Raw genomic sequence first — 20,600 nt, 5'->3', positions numbered from 1 at the left:
CATAACCATCTGATCATTTATCACTACAGTGTTAATCTGCATAATTGTAATTATTTGCCTACCTTCTCATGCCTTTTGCACACAATGTATATATAGACTCCCCTTTTTTCTACTGTGTTATTGACTTGTTAATTGTTTACTCCATGTGTAACTCTGTGTTGTCTGTTCACACTGCTATGCCTTATCTTGGCCAGGTCGCAGTTGTAAATGAGAACTTGTTCTCAACTAGCCTACCTGGTTAAATAAAGGTGAAATAAAATAAAATAAAAATACCCCAAGCGACTTACAGCTGTAATCGCAGCAAAAGGTGGCGCTACAAAGTATTAACTTAAGGGGGCTGAATAATTTTGCACGCCCAATTTTTCAGTTTTTGATTTGTTAAAAAAGTTTGAAATATCCAATAAATGTCGTTCCACTTCATGATTGTGTCCCACTTGTTGTTGATTCTTCAAAAAAAATACAGTTTTATATCTTTGTTTGAAGCCTGAAATGTGGCAAAAGGTTGCAAAGTTCAAGGGGGCCGAATACTTTTGCAAGGCACTGTACTTTCAAAGTTGTGGCAAAATGGCTTAAGGACAACAAAGTCAAGGTATTGGAGTGGCCATCACAAAGCCCTGACCTCAATCCCATACCAAATTTGTGGGCAGAACTGAAAAAACGTGTGCGAGCAAGGAGGCCTACAAACCTGACTCAGTTACGCCAGCTCTGTCAGGAGGAATGGGCCAAAATTCACCCAACTTATTGTGGGAAGCTTGTGGAAGGCTACCCAAAACTTTTGACCCAAGTGAAACAATTTCAAGGCAATGCTACCAAATACTAATTGAGTGTATGTAAACTTCTGACCCACTGGGAATGTGATGAAATAAATAAAAGTTGAAATAAATTATTCTGACATTTCACATTCTTAAAATAAAGTGGTGATCCTAACTGACTTAAGCCAGGGACTTTTTACTAGGATTAAATGTCAGGAATTGTGAAAAACTGAGTTTAAATGTATTTGGCTAAGGTGTATGTAAACTTCTGACTTCAACTGTACACTGTGCCAGTCATTGTAGGCAAAGGTTATGCACTTGTTATAGACCACAGAGTGAGTGTGTATCTTGCGGTGTGATAGTGTGCAGTCACGGAAGTAGCACTATGGTAGAGGAGGAGGAAATAGGAGGTATGAGGTGTGTTAGACATCTGAAATAATCAAGTTGTCATCAGTCAGTGGGACAGGAGGAGGGGCTGCTGCGGGGAGAACTGGACGACGCAGATTAAACCCAGCCCTGAGCTGCTCTCTCAATCTCTCGCTAGCTCAATCGCTTTCTCGCTCTCGTGCTCTCTGGCTCTCTCTCTCTCTCTCTCTCTCCCCTTACAGAAAAACCACATGATATCACACGTGGAAAACCCTGTGAAAGCGTGTTTTTTTGAACACTTTCCATGTGACTTTTCACATGTGAAAACATGTTTTTGGAACACTTCACGTTATCTTTTACATGTGAAAAAGTGGTTTTGGGACACAACACGTGAAAACGTTGTGCTTTTAACATAGTGTTTTCAACGTAAATTTTTTTTTACACTCTTTGACAAACAGTGGGGCAAAAAAGTATTTAGTCAGCCACCAATTGTGCAAGTTCTCCCACTTAAAAATATGAGAGGCCTGTAATTTTCATCATAGGTACACTTCAACTATGACAGACAAAATGAGAAAAACAATCCAGAAAATCACATTGTAGGATTTTTAATGAATTTATTTGCAAATTATGGTGGAAAATAAGTATTTGGTCACCTACAAACAAGCAAGTGAATGACCTGCAGAGAGCTGGGACCAAAGTAACAAAGCCTACCATCAGTAACACACTACGCCGCCAGGGACTCAAATCCTGCAGTGCCAGACATGTCCCCCTGCTTAAGCCAGGACATGTCCAGGCCCGTCTGAAGTTTGCTAGAGAGCATTTGGATGATCCAGAAGAAGATTGGGAGAATGTCATATGGTCAGATGAAACCAAAATATAACTTTTTGGTAAAAACTCAACTCGTTGTGTTTGGAGTCCAAAGAATACCATACCTACTGTGAAGCATGGGGGTGGAAACATCATGCTTTGGGGCTGTTTTTCTGCAAAGGGACCAGGACGACTGATCCGTGTAAAGGAAAGAATGAATGGGGCCATGTATCGTGAGATTTTGAGTGAAAACCTTCCATCAGCAAGGGCATTGAAGATGAAACGTGGCTGGGTCTTTCAGCATGACAATGATCCCAAACACACCGCCCGGCCAACGAAGGAGTGGCTTCGTAAGAAGCATTTCAAGGTCCTGGAGTGGCCTAGCCAGTCTCCAGATCTTAACCCCATAGAAAATCTTTGGAGGGAGTTGAAAGACCGTGTTGCCCAGCAACAGCCCCAAAACATCACTGCTCTAGAGGAGATCTGCATGGAGGAATGGGCCAAAATACCAGCAACAGTGTGTGGAAACCTTGTGAAGACTTACAGAAAACGTTTGACCTCTGTCATTGCCAAAAAAGGGTATATAACAAAGTATTGAGATACACTTTTGTTATTGACCAAATACTTATTTTCCACCATAATTTGCAAATAAATTCATTAAAAATCCTACAATGTGATTTTCTGGATTTTTTTCTCTCATTTTGCCTGTCATAGTTGAAGTGTACCTATGATGAAAATGACAGGCCTCTCTCATCTTTTTAAGTGGGAGAACTTGCACAATTGGTGGCTGACTAAATACTTTCTTGCCCCACTCTATAGGCCTCAGAGCCAGAACAACCTTGTCAACTGCTGTTGAATAATTAATGAATGGTCAGACACATCCAACCTTTTTTTTAAAAGAAGATGGATGTAATTATTTACTAGCAAGCAATTAAAACGTGCTCTACATCCCAGCGCATTTTGCGAATGAGCTGCTTGCGCATCAAAGGTCAATTGGAAAGAAGAGGAGATATAGAACGTTTAATTGACAGACTAAGTTAGCAAAACAATCGCTTATAATCATTAGTAAACACTTACATTATTAGGTATGGATGATCTACGTGAAAATAAAGATATGGATGGATATGGATATAGGCCTATTCCGTAACTGTCAATTACACGGTTATTCATTCAATTACCGTCACAGCCCTAGGGTTTTCCCTTGTGCTCAAATGTTGTCACGTGTTGTTTCATGTCATCACATGTTGAAATGTTTCATCCCCGTGTTACATTTATTTCACACGTGCTCACCATGTTGTCACACGTTATCGCATTAACGTCACGTAAAATCACACGCGATCACGTGAAAATCATGTGGGTTTTCGTAAGGGGTCTCTCTCCTCCCTCTGTCACCCACAGACTTGGTCTTTCTTTCTCTCCCCCTCTCTTTCTTTGATTTACAGTCTCTCTCGCTTACTCTCTCTCGCTCTCTCTGCCAAAATATGTGGCTGGATTTGAAGAGTTCCCTTCTGTTCCTGCAGCTTGTGACTCGCCTCCTGATACACAAACACACACACACACAGAAGTGCCATTTTCACACACCCACTCTCCACAACACCAAATTCCAGCATGTTCTGAAAATGCCTTCAGTGTCCACCACAACAGCGGTTATAATTTCAGATCTCACCAGTCCAGTTAGCTGAGATTACACGTCTTATTTTCCTGGTCATCTGCCAGTGGCCTCCCATCATAGTGCCAAGATCACAGGAACACACACTGATGAAGAGGATATATTTTACATCTGAAATATTCCAAAATTAGAGACTTGGCTAGGTATCAAGCCTCCTTACCTTACCTCCCCCCTCTTTTCCACCATACCCATATCTCGTTCCCTGCTTCCTTCCCTCCCTCCCTCCCTCCAAAAACTATAGGCTTGGAGAGCTATCAGGTCTCCGGTACACTCTTAGAAAAAAAAAGGTGCTATGTGGAACCATATAGTGTTCGTCGGCTTGTCCGTTTTTGGTGCTAGGTAGATCCCTTTGCAGAGTTTTTTATTTTATTTTACCTAGAACCCTTTGCAGTTTTCTACCTAGAGCCCTTTTCAGAGGTTTCTACTTAGAACCCTTTGCAGAGGGTTCTAGCTATGGTAAGATGACATGAAAATAGAACTCTTTGGCCACGCACACCAGTGGTAGGTTTGGGGATGAAGAACAGAAGCGTATGCAAAAAATATGGTTATCTGTATAATAAAGCTAAAACAAATATATATATATGTTTTTGCTTTATTATACAGATAACCATATATATATACATACAATACACTGCCGGTTCACTCAGGCTCCCTTCTATTCTCCTACTCACTGCTTAATAAAATCACAGAAAATACGACACTGAACAAAAATATAATTGCAACAATTTCAAAGTTACAGTTCATTTAAGGAAATCAGTCAATTGAAATACATTCATTAGGCCCTAATCTATGGATTTCACATGACTGGGAATACAGATATGCATCTGTTCATCAGCTGTCCGGGTGGTTGGTCTCACATAAATCCTGCAGAAGATGAAGCCGGATCTGGAGGTCCTGGGCTGGCGTGGTTGTGAATTCTGCCAAATTCTCTAAAAGGACATTGAAGTCAGGTTATGGAAGATACAGTGGCTTGCGAAAGTATTCACCCCCTTGGCATTTCTCCTATTTTGTTGCCTTACAACCTGGAATTAAAATGGATTTTTTGATTTACACAACATGCCTCCCACTTTGAAGATGCAAAATATTTTTAATTGTGAAACAAACAAGAAATAAGACAAAAAAACTGAACTTGAGCGTGCATAACTATTCACCCCCCAAAGTTAATACTTTTTAGAGACACCTTTTGCAGCAATTACAGCTGCATGTCTCTTGGGGTGTCTTTATAAGCTTGGCACATCTAGCCACTGGGTTTTTTGCCCATTCTTCAAGGCAAAACTGCTCCAGCTCCCTCAAGTTTGATGGGTTCTGCTTGTGTACAGCAATCTTTAAGTCATAACACCTATTCTCAACTGGATTGAGGTATGGCCCTTTCCAAGACATCTAAATGTTTCCCCTTAAACCACTCAAGTGTTGTTTTAGCACTATGCTTAGGGTCATTGTCCTGCTGAAATCCGCCCCAGTCTCAAATCTCTGGAAGACTGATACAGGTTTCCCTCAAGAATTTCCTTGTATTTAGCACCATCCATCATTCCTTCAATTCTGACAAGTATCCCAGTCCCTGCCAATGAAAAACATCCCCACAGCATGATGCTGCCACCACCATGCTTCACTGTGGGGATGGTGTTCTCGAGTGATGAGAGGTGTTGGGTTTGCGCCAGACATAGCATTTTCCTTGATGGCCAAAAAGCTTATTTTTGTGTCATCTGACCAGAGTACTTTCTTCGATATGTTTGGGGAGTCTCCCACGTGCCTTTTGGCGAACACCAAACATGTTTGTTCATTCTTTTCTTTAAGCAATGGCTTTTTTTCAGTGTATGGTGTGTGTACGTCTTAAAGTAGTCCTATGGACAGATACTCCAATCTCTGCTGTGGAGCTTTGCAGCTCCTTCAAGGTTATCTTTGGTCTCTTTGTTGCCTCTCTGATTAATGCCATCCTTGCCTGGTCCGTGAGTTTCGGTGGGCGGCCCTCTCTTGGCCATATTCTTTCCATTTTTTAATAATGGATTTAATGGTGCTCCGTGGGATGTTCAAAGTTTCAGCTATTTTTTTATAATCCAAACCTGATCTGTACTTCTCCACAACTTTGCCCCTGACCTGTTTGGAGAGCTCGTTGGTTGTGCCCCTTGCTTAGTGGTGTTGCAGACTCTGGGTCCTTTCAGAACAGGTGTGTATATATACGGAGATCATGTGACACTTAAATAAATTCCACCTGTGTGCAATCTAAGTAATTATGTCACTTCTGAAGGTAATTGGTTGCACCATATCTTATTTAGGGGCTTCGTAGCAAAGGGGTGAATACATATGCACGGACCACTTATCCGTTTTTTTGTGGGTTTTTTATTTTATATTTTGAAACAGGTAATTTTTTTCATTTCATTTCACCAATTTGGACTATTTTGTGTATGTCCATTACATGAAATCCTCATAAAAATCCATTTAAATTACAGGTTGTAATGCAACAACAGGTTATAAAACGAAACACCAAGGGGGTGAATACTTTTGCAAGGCACTGTAAATGTCCATTCAATTCTCTGGCAACAGCTCTGGTGGACATTCAAGCAGTCAGCAGGCCAATTGCACGCTCCCTCAACTTGAGACATCTGTGGCATTGTGTTGTGTGACAAAACTGCACATTTTAGCGTGGCCTTTTATTGTCCCCAGCACACGGTGCAATGATTATGCTGTTTAATCAGCTTCTTGATAATCCATCCACCTGACAGGTGTGGCGTATCTTGGCAAAAGAGAAATGCTCACTGACAGGGATGCCAAAAGAATTGTGCACAACATTTGAGACATTTTTAATTTTTGTGTTAGGACATTTCTGGGATCTTTTCTTTCAGCTCGTGGAACATGGGACCAACACTTCACATGATGCATTTATATTTTGGTTTAGTGTCATTTGAAATATAGAAAGCGTGGCAAAGACATACAACTATGTCAGTTTAAAACATGAAATTATAGCTGTCAGGTCATTGCATCATATCTGCCTGGGCACACAGTGGAAATAGCTTGCAGTGATGGCAGAGGCTTAAAGACTGTAATAGCCTACTCTAGGCTACTGATGAGTGGTGAGCTTTCTGGTGCCAGAGGCTGCCGGTGGCATCACCCAGGTGGGTGCTACTTGTTGGTAGTGGAGGAGTGGCTACAAAGTCAAGCGGCTATGCTACAAATGGCTGTCTGTGTCGGGCACGGCGAGGTGCGTTGTCTGATCCTCACCCGACGACTCCCCCCCTGGCTGTGAGCGTTATGCTTCATCCCTGTGACTGTGCTATTTCCTTCCACGGCTCAGGCCGTTGACGCTATGAGAACAAACTGATTTTGAACGGCTTTAATTCACCTGTTTAATTACTTGCATGTGCTGTGTAAGTAATTCTGCTCTTAGCTGGCAGGTACGGCCTACATGCAATGTAATAAAACTACCACTACTGCAGTGTAAACACAGACATGGACATGCACGCGTGTCCGCACACAAACACTCACACAAAATATGTCAGTCACAGTGGTGTATTAATAACGCCATAATACCCCATTTTTAAAAAAAATGTTTAGTCTTTATAGAGGCGGTTTCTTTTTTTTTCTCATTCTCTATTTTCCCCAAACAGTGCGGTTGTCCAGTCCACAGGAAGTCTCCCACACCACCTCTAGCACTCTCATCCGGCCCTCCAGCACTCGTTTTGTGGCTAGGTAAGCACTTTAGTACACACACACCCTCTGCTACCTGTACATAATTGCACAACTCTATGTTTTCTTGATTGTGTGTGTTCTGTCTTCCAGTCGTGCGGTTCAGAGGAGTCTAGCCATCATCAGGCATGCTCGTCAGAAGAAGTCCCAGAAGCAGTACTGTATGTACTACAACCGCTTTGGCAAGTGTAACCGTGGCAACACCTGCCCCTACATCCACGATCCTGATAAGGTGGCTGTCTGTACCAGGTAACACACACACCCACACCTAACATGCACAGATCTCCTCAAAACCACCTGTACAGACTGTGTGGGCTCTCTGATTGGCTGCTCTGTGATCTGATGACTCTTCCCATTGGTTCCTGCAGGTTCCTGAGGGGTACGTGTAAGCAGACAGGTGGGACCTGTCCATTCTCCCATAAGGTGGCCAAGGAGAAGGTGAAACTATGTGACACACACACACACACACACACACACACATACCATCCTTGAGGTGAGAGTATGTGAAACGTCAATGTCTCTCTCACACCAGCTGGGTTGGAGTGTACTGTGTAGTTAGTCAGTTAGCGTTTGGCCCCGTCAGGTATATAGCCAGGGAGGAGGTGAGAATATGGTGTCTCACACACGTACAGATCTGCAAACATTGGAGGATTAATGCTAGGGGGTGGGGAAAGGGATTGCGTTAGGACCGACTATTAGTTTACCCCGCAGAGATAGATATGGAGACATGTCACATACAATATGTGGTTTTTAGAGTTATGGTTGGTGTATAGAGATACAGCTAGAGTCCTCATTCACTCGATTGGCACAGCTCCTGTCTCTGTGCTCTCACTGGCAGTATTAAGATATACACACACACACACTCCCACTGGTAGTGTACACACTCAGAGACGTGACCTGATTCTATGGTTAGGGGGGTGCGTGTTGAAAGGAGTCGGTGGTACGGGCGATGGGGGTATCATGACCAAAATGGTGGTCCCTATCCCAGGTCTCAGATGTCCCAACATGGTTTACACCTGAACACGTACACCTTAATAGGCATGGGTACAGAGAGTATGGCATGAGTACACAACCCCTTAATTAACTAGAAGACACACCTACATACAGCTGGTTACACATACCCAATATGTTAAAGGTCTGAGACACATACACACACACCTGAACTGGATAAATCACTAATAGGTCAGAAGTATGACTCTTGTTTCTAAACTGTTTAAATTTGGTGCCAATTGGTACCATGCCAATTGCATCTGTGGCATTGTGTTGTGTGACAAACTGCACATTTTAGATTGGCCTTTTATTGCCCACCAGCACAAGGTGCACCTGTGTAATGATCATGCTGTTTAATCAGCTTCTTGATATGCCACACTTGTCAGGTGGATGGATTATCTTGGCAATGGAGAAATGCTCACTAACAGGGATGTAAACAAATGTGTGCACAACATACGAGAGAAATAAGCTTTTCGTGCATATGGAAAATATTTTATCTCAGCTCATGAAACATGGGACCAACACTGTACATGTTGCGTTTATATATTTGCTCAGTATTGATCATTGGCTGCATCTTTAACTTCTGTTAAACGACTCCCTCTCTAACAGAGAAAGACTACAAACTAAAAGATAATAATCACATGTTTAGTACTACCAACAGTCAACACAATGGTTCATCTTCGATTAGTAATTCTGCTTCATAGCTACTAATTGTGTAGTTAAAAAGTCTAATTTGTTTATCTGGCCCCATAGCACAGAATAGGGTCATGTAGTGGTGTTTAACTAGGTGTTTAACGAGGCCAGTCCGTATAGGGTAAAGGAAAGTGGTTACACTGGACAGGGAAAGATGTTTTTCTTTAGACAAACAACCCACAGACAGGTGTCCTGTCCAGCCTCGCAACCCAATACGCACGCATACTAGTAGGGACTGGGGATAGACGAGGAGCCCCAATCCTGTAACCCCCCCCAGAAATAACTCCTGAAACTAGACCCTCTGTACTGTACCCCCCACCTCCGCCCGTCCCCCCTTCCTACCCCCTCAGGCCCTGGCGACCGTAACTCGTACACACAGCCAGCACATAAACGCATCATGATAGCTAGCTGGACAAGCTGCGGCCTGGATAAATATTTCTGTAGCAGTTAATTAGGTAAAACTGATCCCATCCCAACGAGCCGCCCTGATTCTCTCATTGCCCCCCACCCCCACCCCCACCCCCACCCCACCCCGGCCCTCTTCGTATAGCTCTCCCTCTCCTAGCTCCTTTTCCCTTGCTCTCTGTCTCGCACCTCTCTCTACATGGTGTATATTTAGACTGGCCTGCACCACTCTCACACAGCGTACCTTACTCACACACAAGAGGACATTTCACACCTGCATGCAGGCTGTCACACGCGCACACACACACACACTCTCTCTCTTTCTCTGTCAACTGCAATTAAGGCCATTTAACAGCAGAGGCAGTGACAGATTGTAGAAGGCGGGACCTATTTGAATGGTGGATTGGCTTGTTGACTTTAACTCTTCATCTGACTGTGTTTTCTCTAGTATGCTGTGAATGAACTTTCTTTCTCTTTCTGTCTGTCTTGCCTCTCTCGTTCCCTCTCTCAATTAAATGTTCAATTCCATTGAAAATGCTTTATTGGTGTGACATTTGTATGGAGATATTGCCAAGCAGAGATCGGTAACACCAACTTCTCTCTCTCGCTCTAGATGCCTGTGTGTTCGTACTTCCTGAAGGGTATATGTAACAACAGTAGCTGTCCCTACAGCCATGTCTATGTGTCCCGCAAGGCTGCTTTGTGCCAGGACTTCATCAGGGGATACTGCCCTCAGGGAGAGAAGGTATGACACACTCTTAAGAATACACACACACAATCAGTCAGTCAGTCCCACACACATGTATGTACACAAGCACTCACATACACCTCTCAGACACAGATACTCTTTCACACACACACGCATGGGGACCTTCACAGACATTCTCTCTTTATCATGATCTGATGACCTATGGTAGAGAAGGTAGATATACCCAGTGGTGTGGTGGAGGGTATACACCGTTTACCCACTCGGTGGGCATTGCGTATTTAAGTGATAGATGCCCGAGAAGCCGGTGTTTGGAGGATAGATTGGCACGGGTGTTGTTTGGCCCGAGACGAAGTCCCTTCGAGGGGCATTATTACTTTTACACAACGGGTTACCAACATATTCAAATAACAATTGACATATTTTCATTAAAAACGTTATTTTGATGAATGCATTCATATTATTTCATCCTTCCACAAGATACAGTCCCGAAACAAATCTACTGTAGGGGGGCTACCCAAGCCGGCTGGTCGTTCGTTCTATTGGTTCGGTTGCCAGAGACGGGACCCAGTCGTTCAGTCTTTTTATTCTGTATAAATGGACACGACCCAGTCGTTCGTTCTAAATGTTCCTTATCCCTTGCTTGCTAGCTAGCCAACTACGGTTAACTTACAGTCGCGTCAATCAGTGCAGACAGAATAACAATAGCAGCTGCATTTGTTTAAGCTGTTTTCAAGTGACATTTATTTGGATATATCCGTAACAACGAGCTAATGAGGCACGATTTCGCCTGGCGTAGAAAATGTGCTCTCTTGTTATGACACTGTTGTTCAGAGGAGCTAGCCAACAACATAGCTAACACAAAAACTTCAAACTGAAGCTGAAAATACCTTTTTTCAATTGACATTTCTCCTGATCCCTACACGTTCATTACTATGGGACAGTTGGAGATCGAATTTGAATATTGAAACATTGTTGCAAATGTCAGAGAGACAGACTGCGTGGTTTATACAAATCTCCGCTGTGAGAAAACTAAAATGTTATTCCAAACGTGTGAGATAATGCCTAGATGCTTTTTATAGTAGAGATCAAGTTTATAACTTCCCTGCCTGCCTGGGCTGATGAGACAGTGGATTGCGCAGTCAGATTGAACAGAGTGAGAGGGCATTTTAATGTCATAGATTTAATCGTTGGTAATTTGTGGAATAGACACCGGCTGCAGTGCGCTTTTAATCAATCAACATTCAGGATTAGACCCATCCGTTGTATAAACGCATATATTAATCCCCAGAATGCGTATCAAAGTAGTGTCGTGGTAGGTTTACACCATAAACGATCTTATCTTTTCACATTTTCAGCACAGAAATGTGCACACGGCAGTTGGCCTAGAATGTTCCAAAATGCAATTTGCAGGAAAACACAGTTCTAAAATACACACCGCACATGCGAGCGATTTCATGGACCGAGATGGAAAACTCCATCTCATGTGCTACAGAAACACCACTAACCAAACACATATATTAAAGGGTAACTACACTCAAACATCCTTGTGTGGTTTAAGCATTGTTGTGTACTTAGAATATCCAATTTGGTTGTTTTCTATTTTTTTTAAAAGTGTGACTTTGAGAGCGAAAACCTGAACAGAAAAAACAAACCTGTGAATTTCTGACTCAGTTGACAGCCTCATTTATATGTTTCAATAGTAGGCCTACTATTAGACTACTTGCACAGTGCAGCTTGGTTTGGCCTGACTTTGAAAGACCAAAATGGGATGTGTCATTTTAAGTCATTCAGAGAGTGTATGTCGCTGTTTCTCAAATCATTTTTCACAAAGGGCACCTTTCCTTCGTGGACCGTTTGGGAAAGGTTTGGCAAAATGAGTGTATACCCACTTCTCCAGGCACCGCTACACCACTGGACACACCCTCGTGGATATAATCTTCACACAAACATATGAACTGTCCTCCAAAACAGCGCTGGGTATGGAGGGGACAGCTGTTGAGAGTGAGGGCTTGTCAATAGTGACATAACTCTAGTGTCTGAGTGACACATTGAGGACCAGAGGGTAACAGTGCACGGCCACACAGACACCCCAAAAAAATGTAGACTTCCCATACACACTCTGTTTCCACATTCACCGCTAGTACCCCTCCTGTCCTCTCTTTCCGCCTGTCTCTGTCCCTACCAATCCTATATCTGTTCATCTATCCCCTCCCTCCTATAATCCTCTCAGTTGTTGTTTATGAGTGTCTGTGTAGCACATGCTTTTTCACACTGTCAGGCCTCATTTATATATAGCACAGAGAAATGAGGATATATAAAACCAAAGGGCATTCATATTTATTCTATTAGCTGAAGTGCTTAGGTCTGGTGTGTGTGTGTGTGTGTGTGTGTGTGTGTGCTCGCGTTTGGGCTTGCTAGCTGGTGGCTGTGGGAGGGATAGCAGGCAGTAATTACAGATGGAGGAAGTGCTGAGGATGGCACTATGGGGCAGGCAGGCAGACACTCCAGCAGCTCAGGGGTTAACCCCGCTTCCATCTCCATCCTCTTTTCTCGTTCCATCTCTCGCTTTGTCTCGTGCTCACTATCCCTCCCTCCCTCTCTCTTTTCTATCTGTCCCCCGTCACTACCTTCTCCTCTTTTTCTACTCTGTAGCGCCTGTCTCTCTCGTTTTATCCAATTTGGACCCTCTTGGTCCCTTTCGCCTTCTCTCATTCCCTTGATCGCCCACCTTTCTCTTGTTTCTCCATCTCCACCACTCTTTCAACTTCCATTCCTCTCCTTTGAACCCCGATCCACCCCCCCCCCTTCCGTTTCCCTCTCCTCTATCTCCCTCCCTCTTTGCCCCTGTCTTCTACCCCTCCCTCCATCCCTGTAATGGTAAATGTGCTGACTCGTCCTGGTTTGGAACGCAGTGGATAGAGAGCTCTTCTAATAGACCTGAGACGTCCCAGCATTTCTTAAATCAAGTGGAAAATGATTAACTTGGTGTGGAATGAAGATGTTCTGTCCTCTTTCACTTTTTTTTATCTTCCGTTTCTTGGCTCTCGCTCTCTTTCCCTCTTTCCCGTGTTTTATGAAAATGAGAATGTATTCGACTGCTGGCAGTTGAGTCTTAGTAGATTTGGCGTTTTCCCTCTCCTTACGCTGGTGTAAGGGGTGCGTGCTGGTGGCAGGGAAGTCAGGCGCAGGAGAACAAACTTGGCATGAACGGAGTCGTTTAATAAATGCTGACAAAACTCCAAAAATCTAAATGTACAAAATAACAAAAGTGGGTACAAAAAACCCGTCGCACACCAACACTAAATAGCACATCACATACAATCAAACAATCTCCGACAAGGACATGAGGGGAAACAGAGGGTTAAATACACAACATGTAATTGATGGGATTAGAACCGGGTGTGAAGGAAGACAAGACCAATGGAAAATGAAAAATGGATCAGTGATGGCTAGAAGGCCGGTGACGCCGACCGCCGAACACCGCCCGGACAAGGAGAGGGACCGACTTCGGCGGAAGTCGTGACTGTTGGAGAAGGACTGTAAATACGGTTGGAAGTCTTTGTATGGTCCCATTCCCTGGTCTAGAAACGACCACTCTAACCCCTGGGCACATCTTGGTTGGATTGGTTAAAAACAATGTAAAGCGTCTTCAATCTGCACCTCTGCTCTCAGACTCTTGAATTATAACAGACTGATACCATAATAGAGACAGACAGGCTTTGCTAAATTTGGCGAATAAATCAAAGTTTATTTGTCACGTGCGCCGAAAACAACAGGTGTAAACCTTAGTGAAATGCTTACTTACAGGCTCTAACCAATGGTGCCAAAAAAAAGGTGTGTTTGTAGGTAAGTAAAGAAATAACAACAGTAGAAAGACATTTGAAAAAAAGAGTAGCAAGGCTATATACAGACACCTTTTAGTCAGGCTTATTGAGGTAGTATGTACATGTAGGTATCGTTAAAGTGACTATGCATATATGACGAACAGAGAGTAGCAGAAGCGCAAAAAGAAGGGTTGGCGGGTGGTGGGACACAATGCAGATAGCCCGGTTAGCCAATGTGCGGGAGCACTGGTTGGTCGGGCCAATTGAGGTATGTACATGAATGTACAGTTAAAGTGACTATGCATATAAGATAAACAGAGAGTAGCAGCAGCGTAAAAGAGGGGTTGGGGGGGCACACAATGCAAATAGTCCAGGTGTTCAGGAGTCTTATGGCTTGGGGGTAAAAACTGTTGAGAAGCCTTTTTGTCCTAGACTTGGCACTCCGGTACCGCTTTCCATGCGATAGTAGAGACAACAGTCTGTGGCTGGGGTCTTTGACAATTTTTAGGGCCTTCCTCTGACACTGCCTGGTGTAGAGGTCCTGGATGGCAGGCAGCTTTGCCCCAGTGATGTACTGGGCCGTATGCACTACCCTCTGAAGTACCTTGCGGTCGGAGGCCGAGCAATTGCCGTACCAGGCAGTGATGCAACATGCTCTCGATGTTGCAGCTGTAGAACCTTTTGAGGATCTGAGGACCCATGCCAAATCTTTTTAGTTTCCTGAGGGGGAATAGGCTTTGTCGTGCCCTCTTCACGACTGTCTTGGTGTGTTTGGACCAATCTAGTTTGTTGTTGATGTGGACACCAAGGAATTTGAAGCTCTCAACCTGCTCCACTACAGCCCCGTCGATGAGAATGGGGACGTGCTCTGTGCTCCTTTTCCTGTAGTCCGGACGATGTTTACGTTAGGGCATTAAAACATATAGCATTACGGTGTGACTTTGAGTGTTTTGGTTTGCCGCCTCAGAAAAGCGAGATAAGTCTAAGACCTACACTAATCTGACCCCTAGGGTGCAGGAACGGCAGGGGGTCTGAGTTTGGGAGTTAGTGGTACTGGCTATAGTGAGGGGTTGGGGGTATAGCGGAGAGAGAGGGGCCTCTTCGGGGAGAGGAGAGGGGTACCCAGACTGGTTCATGGCTGAGGGGACCATGGGGTGAACTAGAGTCCAAACTGTTCCTGGAAACTCAATCTGCAGACCCCCACCCCTAACACACACGCACATCCCTTACCCCCACCCTCGCTCTATTTCTGGACCAACCTGCTCCAGGCTGCCCCCCACACACCAGATGCACACAAACACGGCTCGCACCCCATAGTGAGTATAATTAGCTTTTCTGACAGGTGGGAGGGATCGAATCTCCCTCAGAATGAAGTTACCAATTTACGCCCATATTACACTGTCACACACACTCTCACTGTCACATACACTCTCACTGTCACATACACTCTCACCAGACCTTCATCTGTATACTCACTCAGGCACACGCAGTGCTCTTAAGATGACCACGTTCAAAACATAAGGAACATGACAGACTGACCAGGTGAATCCAGGTGAAAGCTTATTGATGTCACCTGTTAAATCCACTTCAATCGGTGTAGATGAAGGGGAGGAGACGGTCAGAGAAGGATTGCACATCTGTGCAATTCAGAGGGTCAATGGGCAAGACAAAAGATTTAAGTGCCTTTGAACGGGTATGGTGGTAGGTACCAGGCACACCGGTTTGAGTGTGTCAAGAACTGCAACGCTGCTGGGTTTCAAGAATGGTCCACCACCCAAAAGACATCCAGCCAACTTCACACAACTGTGGGAAGTATTGGAGTCAACATGGGCCAGCATCCCTGTGGAACGCTTTTAACACCTTGTAGAGTCCATGCCCCAAGGAATTGAGGTTTTTCTGAGGGCAAAAGGGGGTTTAACTCAATATTAGGAAGTAAACAACGTGTTTTTTACACTCTGTGTAGTAACTAACAGAGCAGTCTCAAACTGTCTTCTCGGGTTATGTTAACCTCCTGTGTGTTTCATATAATAAGTGGTATTGGTCTGTCCTCTCCTCCAGTGTAAGAAGAAGCACACCCTGGTGTGTCCAGACTTCTCCAGTAGCGGCTCCTGTCCTCGAGGGGCCCAGTGTAAGCTCCAGCACCGTCAGAGGGCCAAACGCACCGCTCCTAACCCCAACCCCACCACAGGCCCCTCCGCTGCCCCGGCCAAGAAGGCCCGCACCAAGAGGTCAAGAACAGGCCCTCAGTCAGAATAATTACATGACAAAGTGAAATGAATTAGATACAATTTATAATTTATATAGCAAATAGATTACATATAGCAAATAGATTACATTACAAATTGAAAACAGACATTTTGGAAAATGCATAGGCAACAACCATAAAACAACACTGTAAAAACGGACATTCATTTATATTGCCAGATGTGCACAGATTATATTACATTTCGATGTCAACAATGTTTTCTAATCTCCTCCTTTTCCACTTCCCCCTCTCCTCTCTTCAGGCCTAGCCTGTCAGTGGTCCTACCTGATAACCAGACGGCAGAGGGTTCTGCTCAGGCAGATCCAGGGGCACCCTCGTCTTCTTCCTCGGGTCCTCACAAGACCAAGCTCCCGTCGTTCATCTCCCTCTCTAGCTCCCCCGAAGACACAGACGCCCCGGACACGCCCCCTGCCGACGGGGCAGAGGTCACAGGTGAGAGGTCATACAGTGACCAGGAAAGTTAGTCTAGTTCTGCCTCTATGGTCGCCATGTTGACTCCTATGACCTGGAGGGGTGGGCTCATCAAACAGTGCATTGGAAAATTGTGGTAATCATTGTGAGCACTGTGATTCTTCCAACTGCCCCATGTTTTTAAAACATAGCTCAGATGTCCCACTGCTAATCGAGGAAAGATGGTGAATGGATTTTTTTTTTTAAATAATCTAATCAAGATCCATTCAAATTATTTGTCACATGCTTCATAAACAACAGGTGTAGACTAACAGTGAAATGTTTACTTAGATGATAAGCAGCAGTAGCAGCAGTGTGTGTGATGAGTCCAAATATTTAGTGCAAAATAGTCAATGCAGATAGTCCGGTTAGCTATTTGGTTAACTGTTTAGTAGTCTTATGGCTCGGGGGGTAGAGCTGTTTAGGGTCCTGTTGGGTTTCAGACTTGGTGCATCGGTACCACTTGCCATGCAGTAGCAGAGAAATGAAAATGTTTAGTGACTTCCTCTGATACCACATGGTATAGAGGTCCTGGATGGCAGGGAGCTCAGTCCCAGTGATGTACTAGGCCATACGCATTACCCTCTGTAGCACCTTGCGGTCGGATGCCAAGTAGTTGCCATACCAAGCAGTGATGCAGCCAGTCAAGATGCTCTCAATGGTGCTGCCGTATAACTTTTTGAGGATCTGAAGGCCCATGCCAAATCTTTTTAGCCCCTTGAGCGGTAAGAGGCGTCGTCGTGCCTTCTTCACGACTTTTGGTGTGTGTGGAGCATGTTACTTCTTTAGTAATGTGGACACTGAGGAACTTGAAGCGCTCAACCCGCTCCACCACAGCCCCATCAATATGCATGGGGGCGGCCCTCCATTTCCTGTAGTTCGGGATCAGTTGCTTTGTCTTGCTAACGTTGAGGGAAAGGTTGTTGTCATGGCACCACACCATCTTCGTCGGTGATCAGGCCTACCACCGTTGTGTCGTCAGCAAACTTAATAATGATGTTGGAGTCGTGCGCAAACAGGGAGTACGGGAGGGGACTAAGCATGGACCCCTGAGGGCACCATTGCCATGGGGTAAATATTAGTGGATGAGGAAATACGGTTTGGGAACGCCCTGATATTGGGGTACTTAAGTACTTTTAGGAGGTTGATACTGGTTGCAGTAGAAGGTAATATTTGAGTATGATAATACTTAGCTGGAAGTGTAATAGTGCTTAGTGGGAGAGAGGTAATAATATTTAGGTTTGAGGCAAGAGGGAGGCACAGCTGGGCTCTCTGTTGACAGACTGACAGATAGAGGATTAGAAGAGGGCCTCCCTCCCCCGTCACCCTGTCGGCCTCCCCCCGTCGCCTACTCTCTCTTCTATGTCCACCTGCCTCTGCCCCTCCCTGACATAGAGGAACCCTCAATCACACACCAACACACACATTTACTCTCACTGTCCAGTCGTGAAGAAACAGACCACAAATTAACTTACCACTTCAATTCTCTTTCTATTGCCCTCCTTCTCATATTATCTTTCAGTAACGGTACATTTTAACAATGTCGACATTTTGCTTGAAAGAAATAAACAAAAATCTGTTTCTACCTAATACTAAATAGTACCTTGCGGTACCAGTAAATGATTCAATAACTCCAAAAGAAAGTGTTAATACACTACTATGTTACTACCATATTACAATTACATTTCTAAGTAAATACCAGGAAGACGGCGACTGTAAATTACACCAGAACCTTTCTCTCACTTTCTCTCCATCTGTCATCCCTCTCTCCCTCACTCTGTCATCATCCCTCTCGCCATGTCTGTTTCGGGTTCATATTTAGTCTCTCTTCTCCAGGAAACAACTGTAACCTTTCACCTTAAGCTGCCCCTGTGTCATCTGGACATCCTGCATGCCACTCCCTTACTGCTAGCTACCATGACACGCATATATATACCTCACACACATGGAATCCCTCTTTTCCTTCATCTCGATGCATCTTTCTCCCTTTACATGGACTATGGAACTCATTCTCTCTCCATCTATCTGCTGCCCCCCCCCCCCTCTCTCTCTCTCTCCCCTGTGTCCCCCTCTTTCTTCTCTTCTCTCTATACTCATCCTTAACCCTCCCTTCATCCCAGCTTTAGTATGTCTTTAAATCCTGCAGAGGGTCTTGCCTGCATCATTGGTTATTCCTGTCTGGGTTAGCTGCTGTAGCACATGCTGACTGGGGTGTATACGTGTGAGTGTGTAGAGCCAGGGATTATATGGAACCAGGGCTCCCTTCCGGGAACACAGCAGTCAGAGCTCAGTCTATAGCTGCTGTGGTGCCCAGTGGCAGTCTCCCATGGGCACGGAAGGCTATTTTAATGTATGGGTACTGTTTTAGCAGGGTACAGAGCAGCTACCAGTCACAGCAAAAACTCAGTATATACAGACAAAGAGGAACAATGAGGCAGACCATATACAGTGCATTCGGAAAGTATTCAGACCCCTTGACTTTTTCAACATTTTGTTACATTTTAGAGTAAGGCTGTAACGTATTCAATATTTTTTTTCCCTCATCAATCTACACACAATGCCCCATAATGACTAAGCGGGAACAGTTTTTTTAGAAATGTTTGCAAATGGATTACAAATGAAAAACGTAAATACCTTATTTACATAAGTATTCAGACCCTTTGCTATGTGACTCGAAATTGAGCTCAGGTGCATCCTGTTTCCATTGAGCATCCTTGAGATGATCAATGTGGTAAATTCAATTGATTGGACATGATTTGGAAAGGCACACACCTGGTGGCAGCATCATGTTGTGGGGATGTTTTTCAGCCACAGGTACTGGGAGACTAGTCAGGATCGAGGGAAAGATGAACGGAGCAAAGTACAGAGAGATCCTTGATGAAAACCTGCTACAGAGCACTCAGGACCTCCGACTGGGTAAGGTTCACCTTCCAACAGGACAACAACCCGAAGCACACAGCCAAGACAACGCAGGAGTGGCTTCGGGACAAGTCTCTCTCAATGTCCTTTAGTGGCCCAACCAGAGCCCGGACTTGAATCCGATAGAACATCTCTGGAGAGACCTGAAAATAGCTGTGCAGTGACGCTCCCCATCCAACCTGACAGAACTTGAGAGGATCTGCAGAGAAGAATGGGAGAAACTCCACAACTACAGGTGTACCAAGTAGGGCTGACCCCAATTAGTCGACTGGTCTATTGTTTGGTGGTTAGGTTGTTGGTCTACCGAGATTGTTTGAGTAACAAATATATACAGTACCAGTCAAAAGTTTGGACTAATCCTTCATCCCAAAATGTTGTCTTAGGCTGCATGACGGTGTGACGCAATTGCGGCGCCTCCAGAGGCACGCAGAGGCCAAATCGAGCTCCGCATCGCCATGCGCCTCCCACATTTCTTTAACAATGCGGAAGGCTCTCTACAGGTCCGCATTGACATGATTGTCTGACGGTAGGTGGGGTTAACATCTTGTATGAACACAAACTCACCTTGACAACAGCTCCGTGAAGCGCAAGAAGTATGCTGAGGCCATATCAACGTAAATGCTGCCTGGCCAACGCAGACGACAGATTGACCATGCGCTCAGATGCATTTCTCTCTCCAGATTGCGCTTTCATTTGGATTTGGATCAACTACATGACAATGATTTTGACATATGAAGATGTTATAAATTAAATGAATCTGTTTCACCAAAATGTGCATATGAAAACCATAACTGTCGCCCTCGAGGCATATGTCTTATTTCATCCAACCGTAAACTTTAAGCATCAGACAGGCTCAATGCATATAGTTGATTTTATTCAAACATAGGGTGTTTCTACATAAGGAAAAATACACGTTTAAAAATGTTGACCAATAGATTGGTCGAAAGATCAGACGACTTTCAGTCGACCAATATTTATTTTTTGTCCTACTGCCAAGAAGACTCGGTTGTAATCGCTGCCTAAGGTGCTTCAACAAAGTACTGAGAAAAGAGTCTGATATTCCAGTTTT

The 20,600-nt window shown here is 44.3% G+C and overlaps 1 protein-coding gene across 1 annotated transcript in view; it reads left to right on the top strand.

Annotated features, from left to right (window-relative positions):
• The window catches only part of zc3h3 (zinc finger CCCH-type containing 3), an 83,645-nt gene that overhangs the window by 58,777 nt on the left and 4,268 nt on the right, over positions 1-20,600 (top strand). Inside the window, exons 6-11 of the mRNA XM_021599624.2 lie at positions 7,197-7,278; positions 7,369-7,524; positions 7,644-7,713; positions 9,977-10,108; positions 15,955-16,124; positions 16,404-16,594. Coding sequence (XP_021455299.2) covers positions 7,197-7,278; positions 7,369-7,524; positions 7,644-7,713; positions 9,977-10,108; positions 15,955-16,124; positions 16,404-16,594 — 801 coding nt within the window. The remainder of the gene's footprint in view (positions 1-7,196; positions 7,279-7,368; positions 7,525-7,643; positions 7,714-9,976; positions 10,109-15,954; positions 16,125-16,403; positions 16,595-20,600) is intronic.

This window comes from Oncorhynchus mykiss, chromosome 30 (genome assembly GCF_013265735.2).
Source record: "Oncorhynchus mykiss isolate Arlee chromosome 30, USDA_OmykA_1.1, whole genome shotgun sequence".
Classification (NCBI taxonomy): Eukaryota; Metazoa; Chordata; class Actinopteri; order Salmoniformes; family Salmonidae; genus Oncorhynchus; species Oncorhynchus mykiss.
The sequence above is the reverse complement of the archived record's forward strand: the minus strand, read 5'-3'. Positions and strand labels throughout refer to the sequence as shown.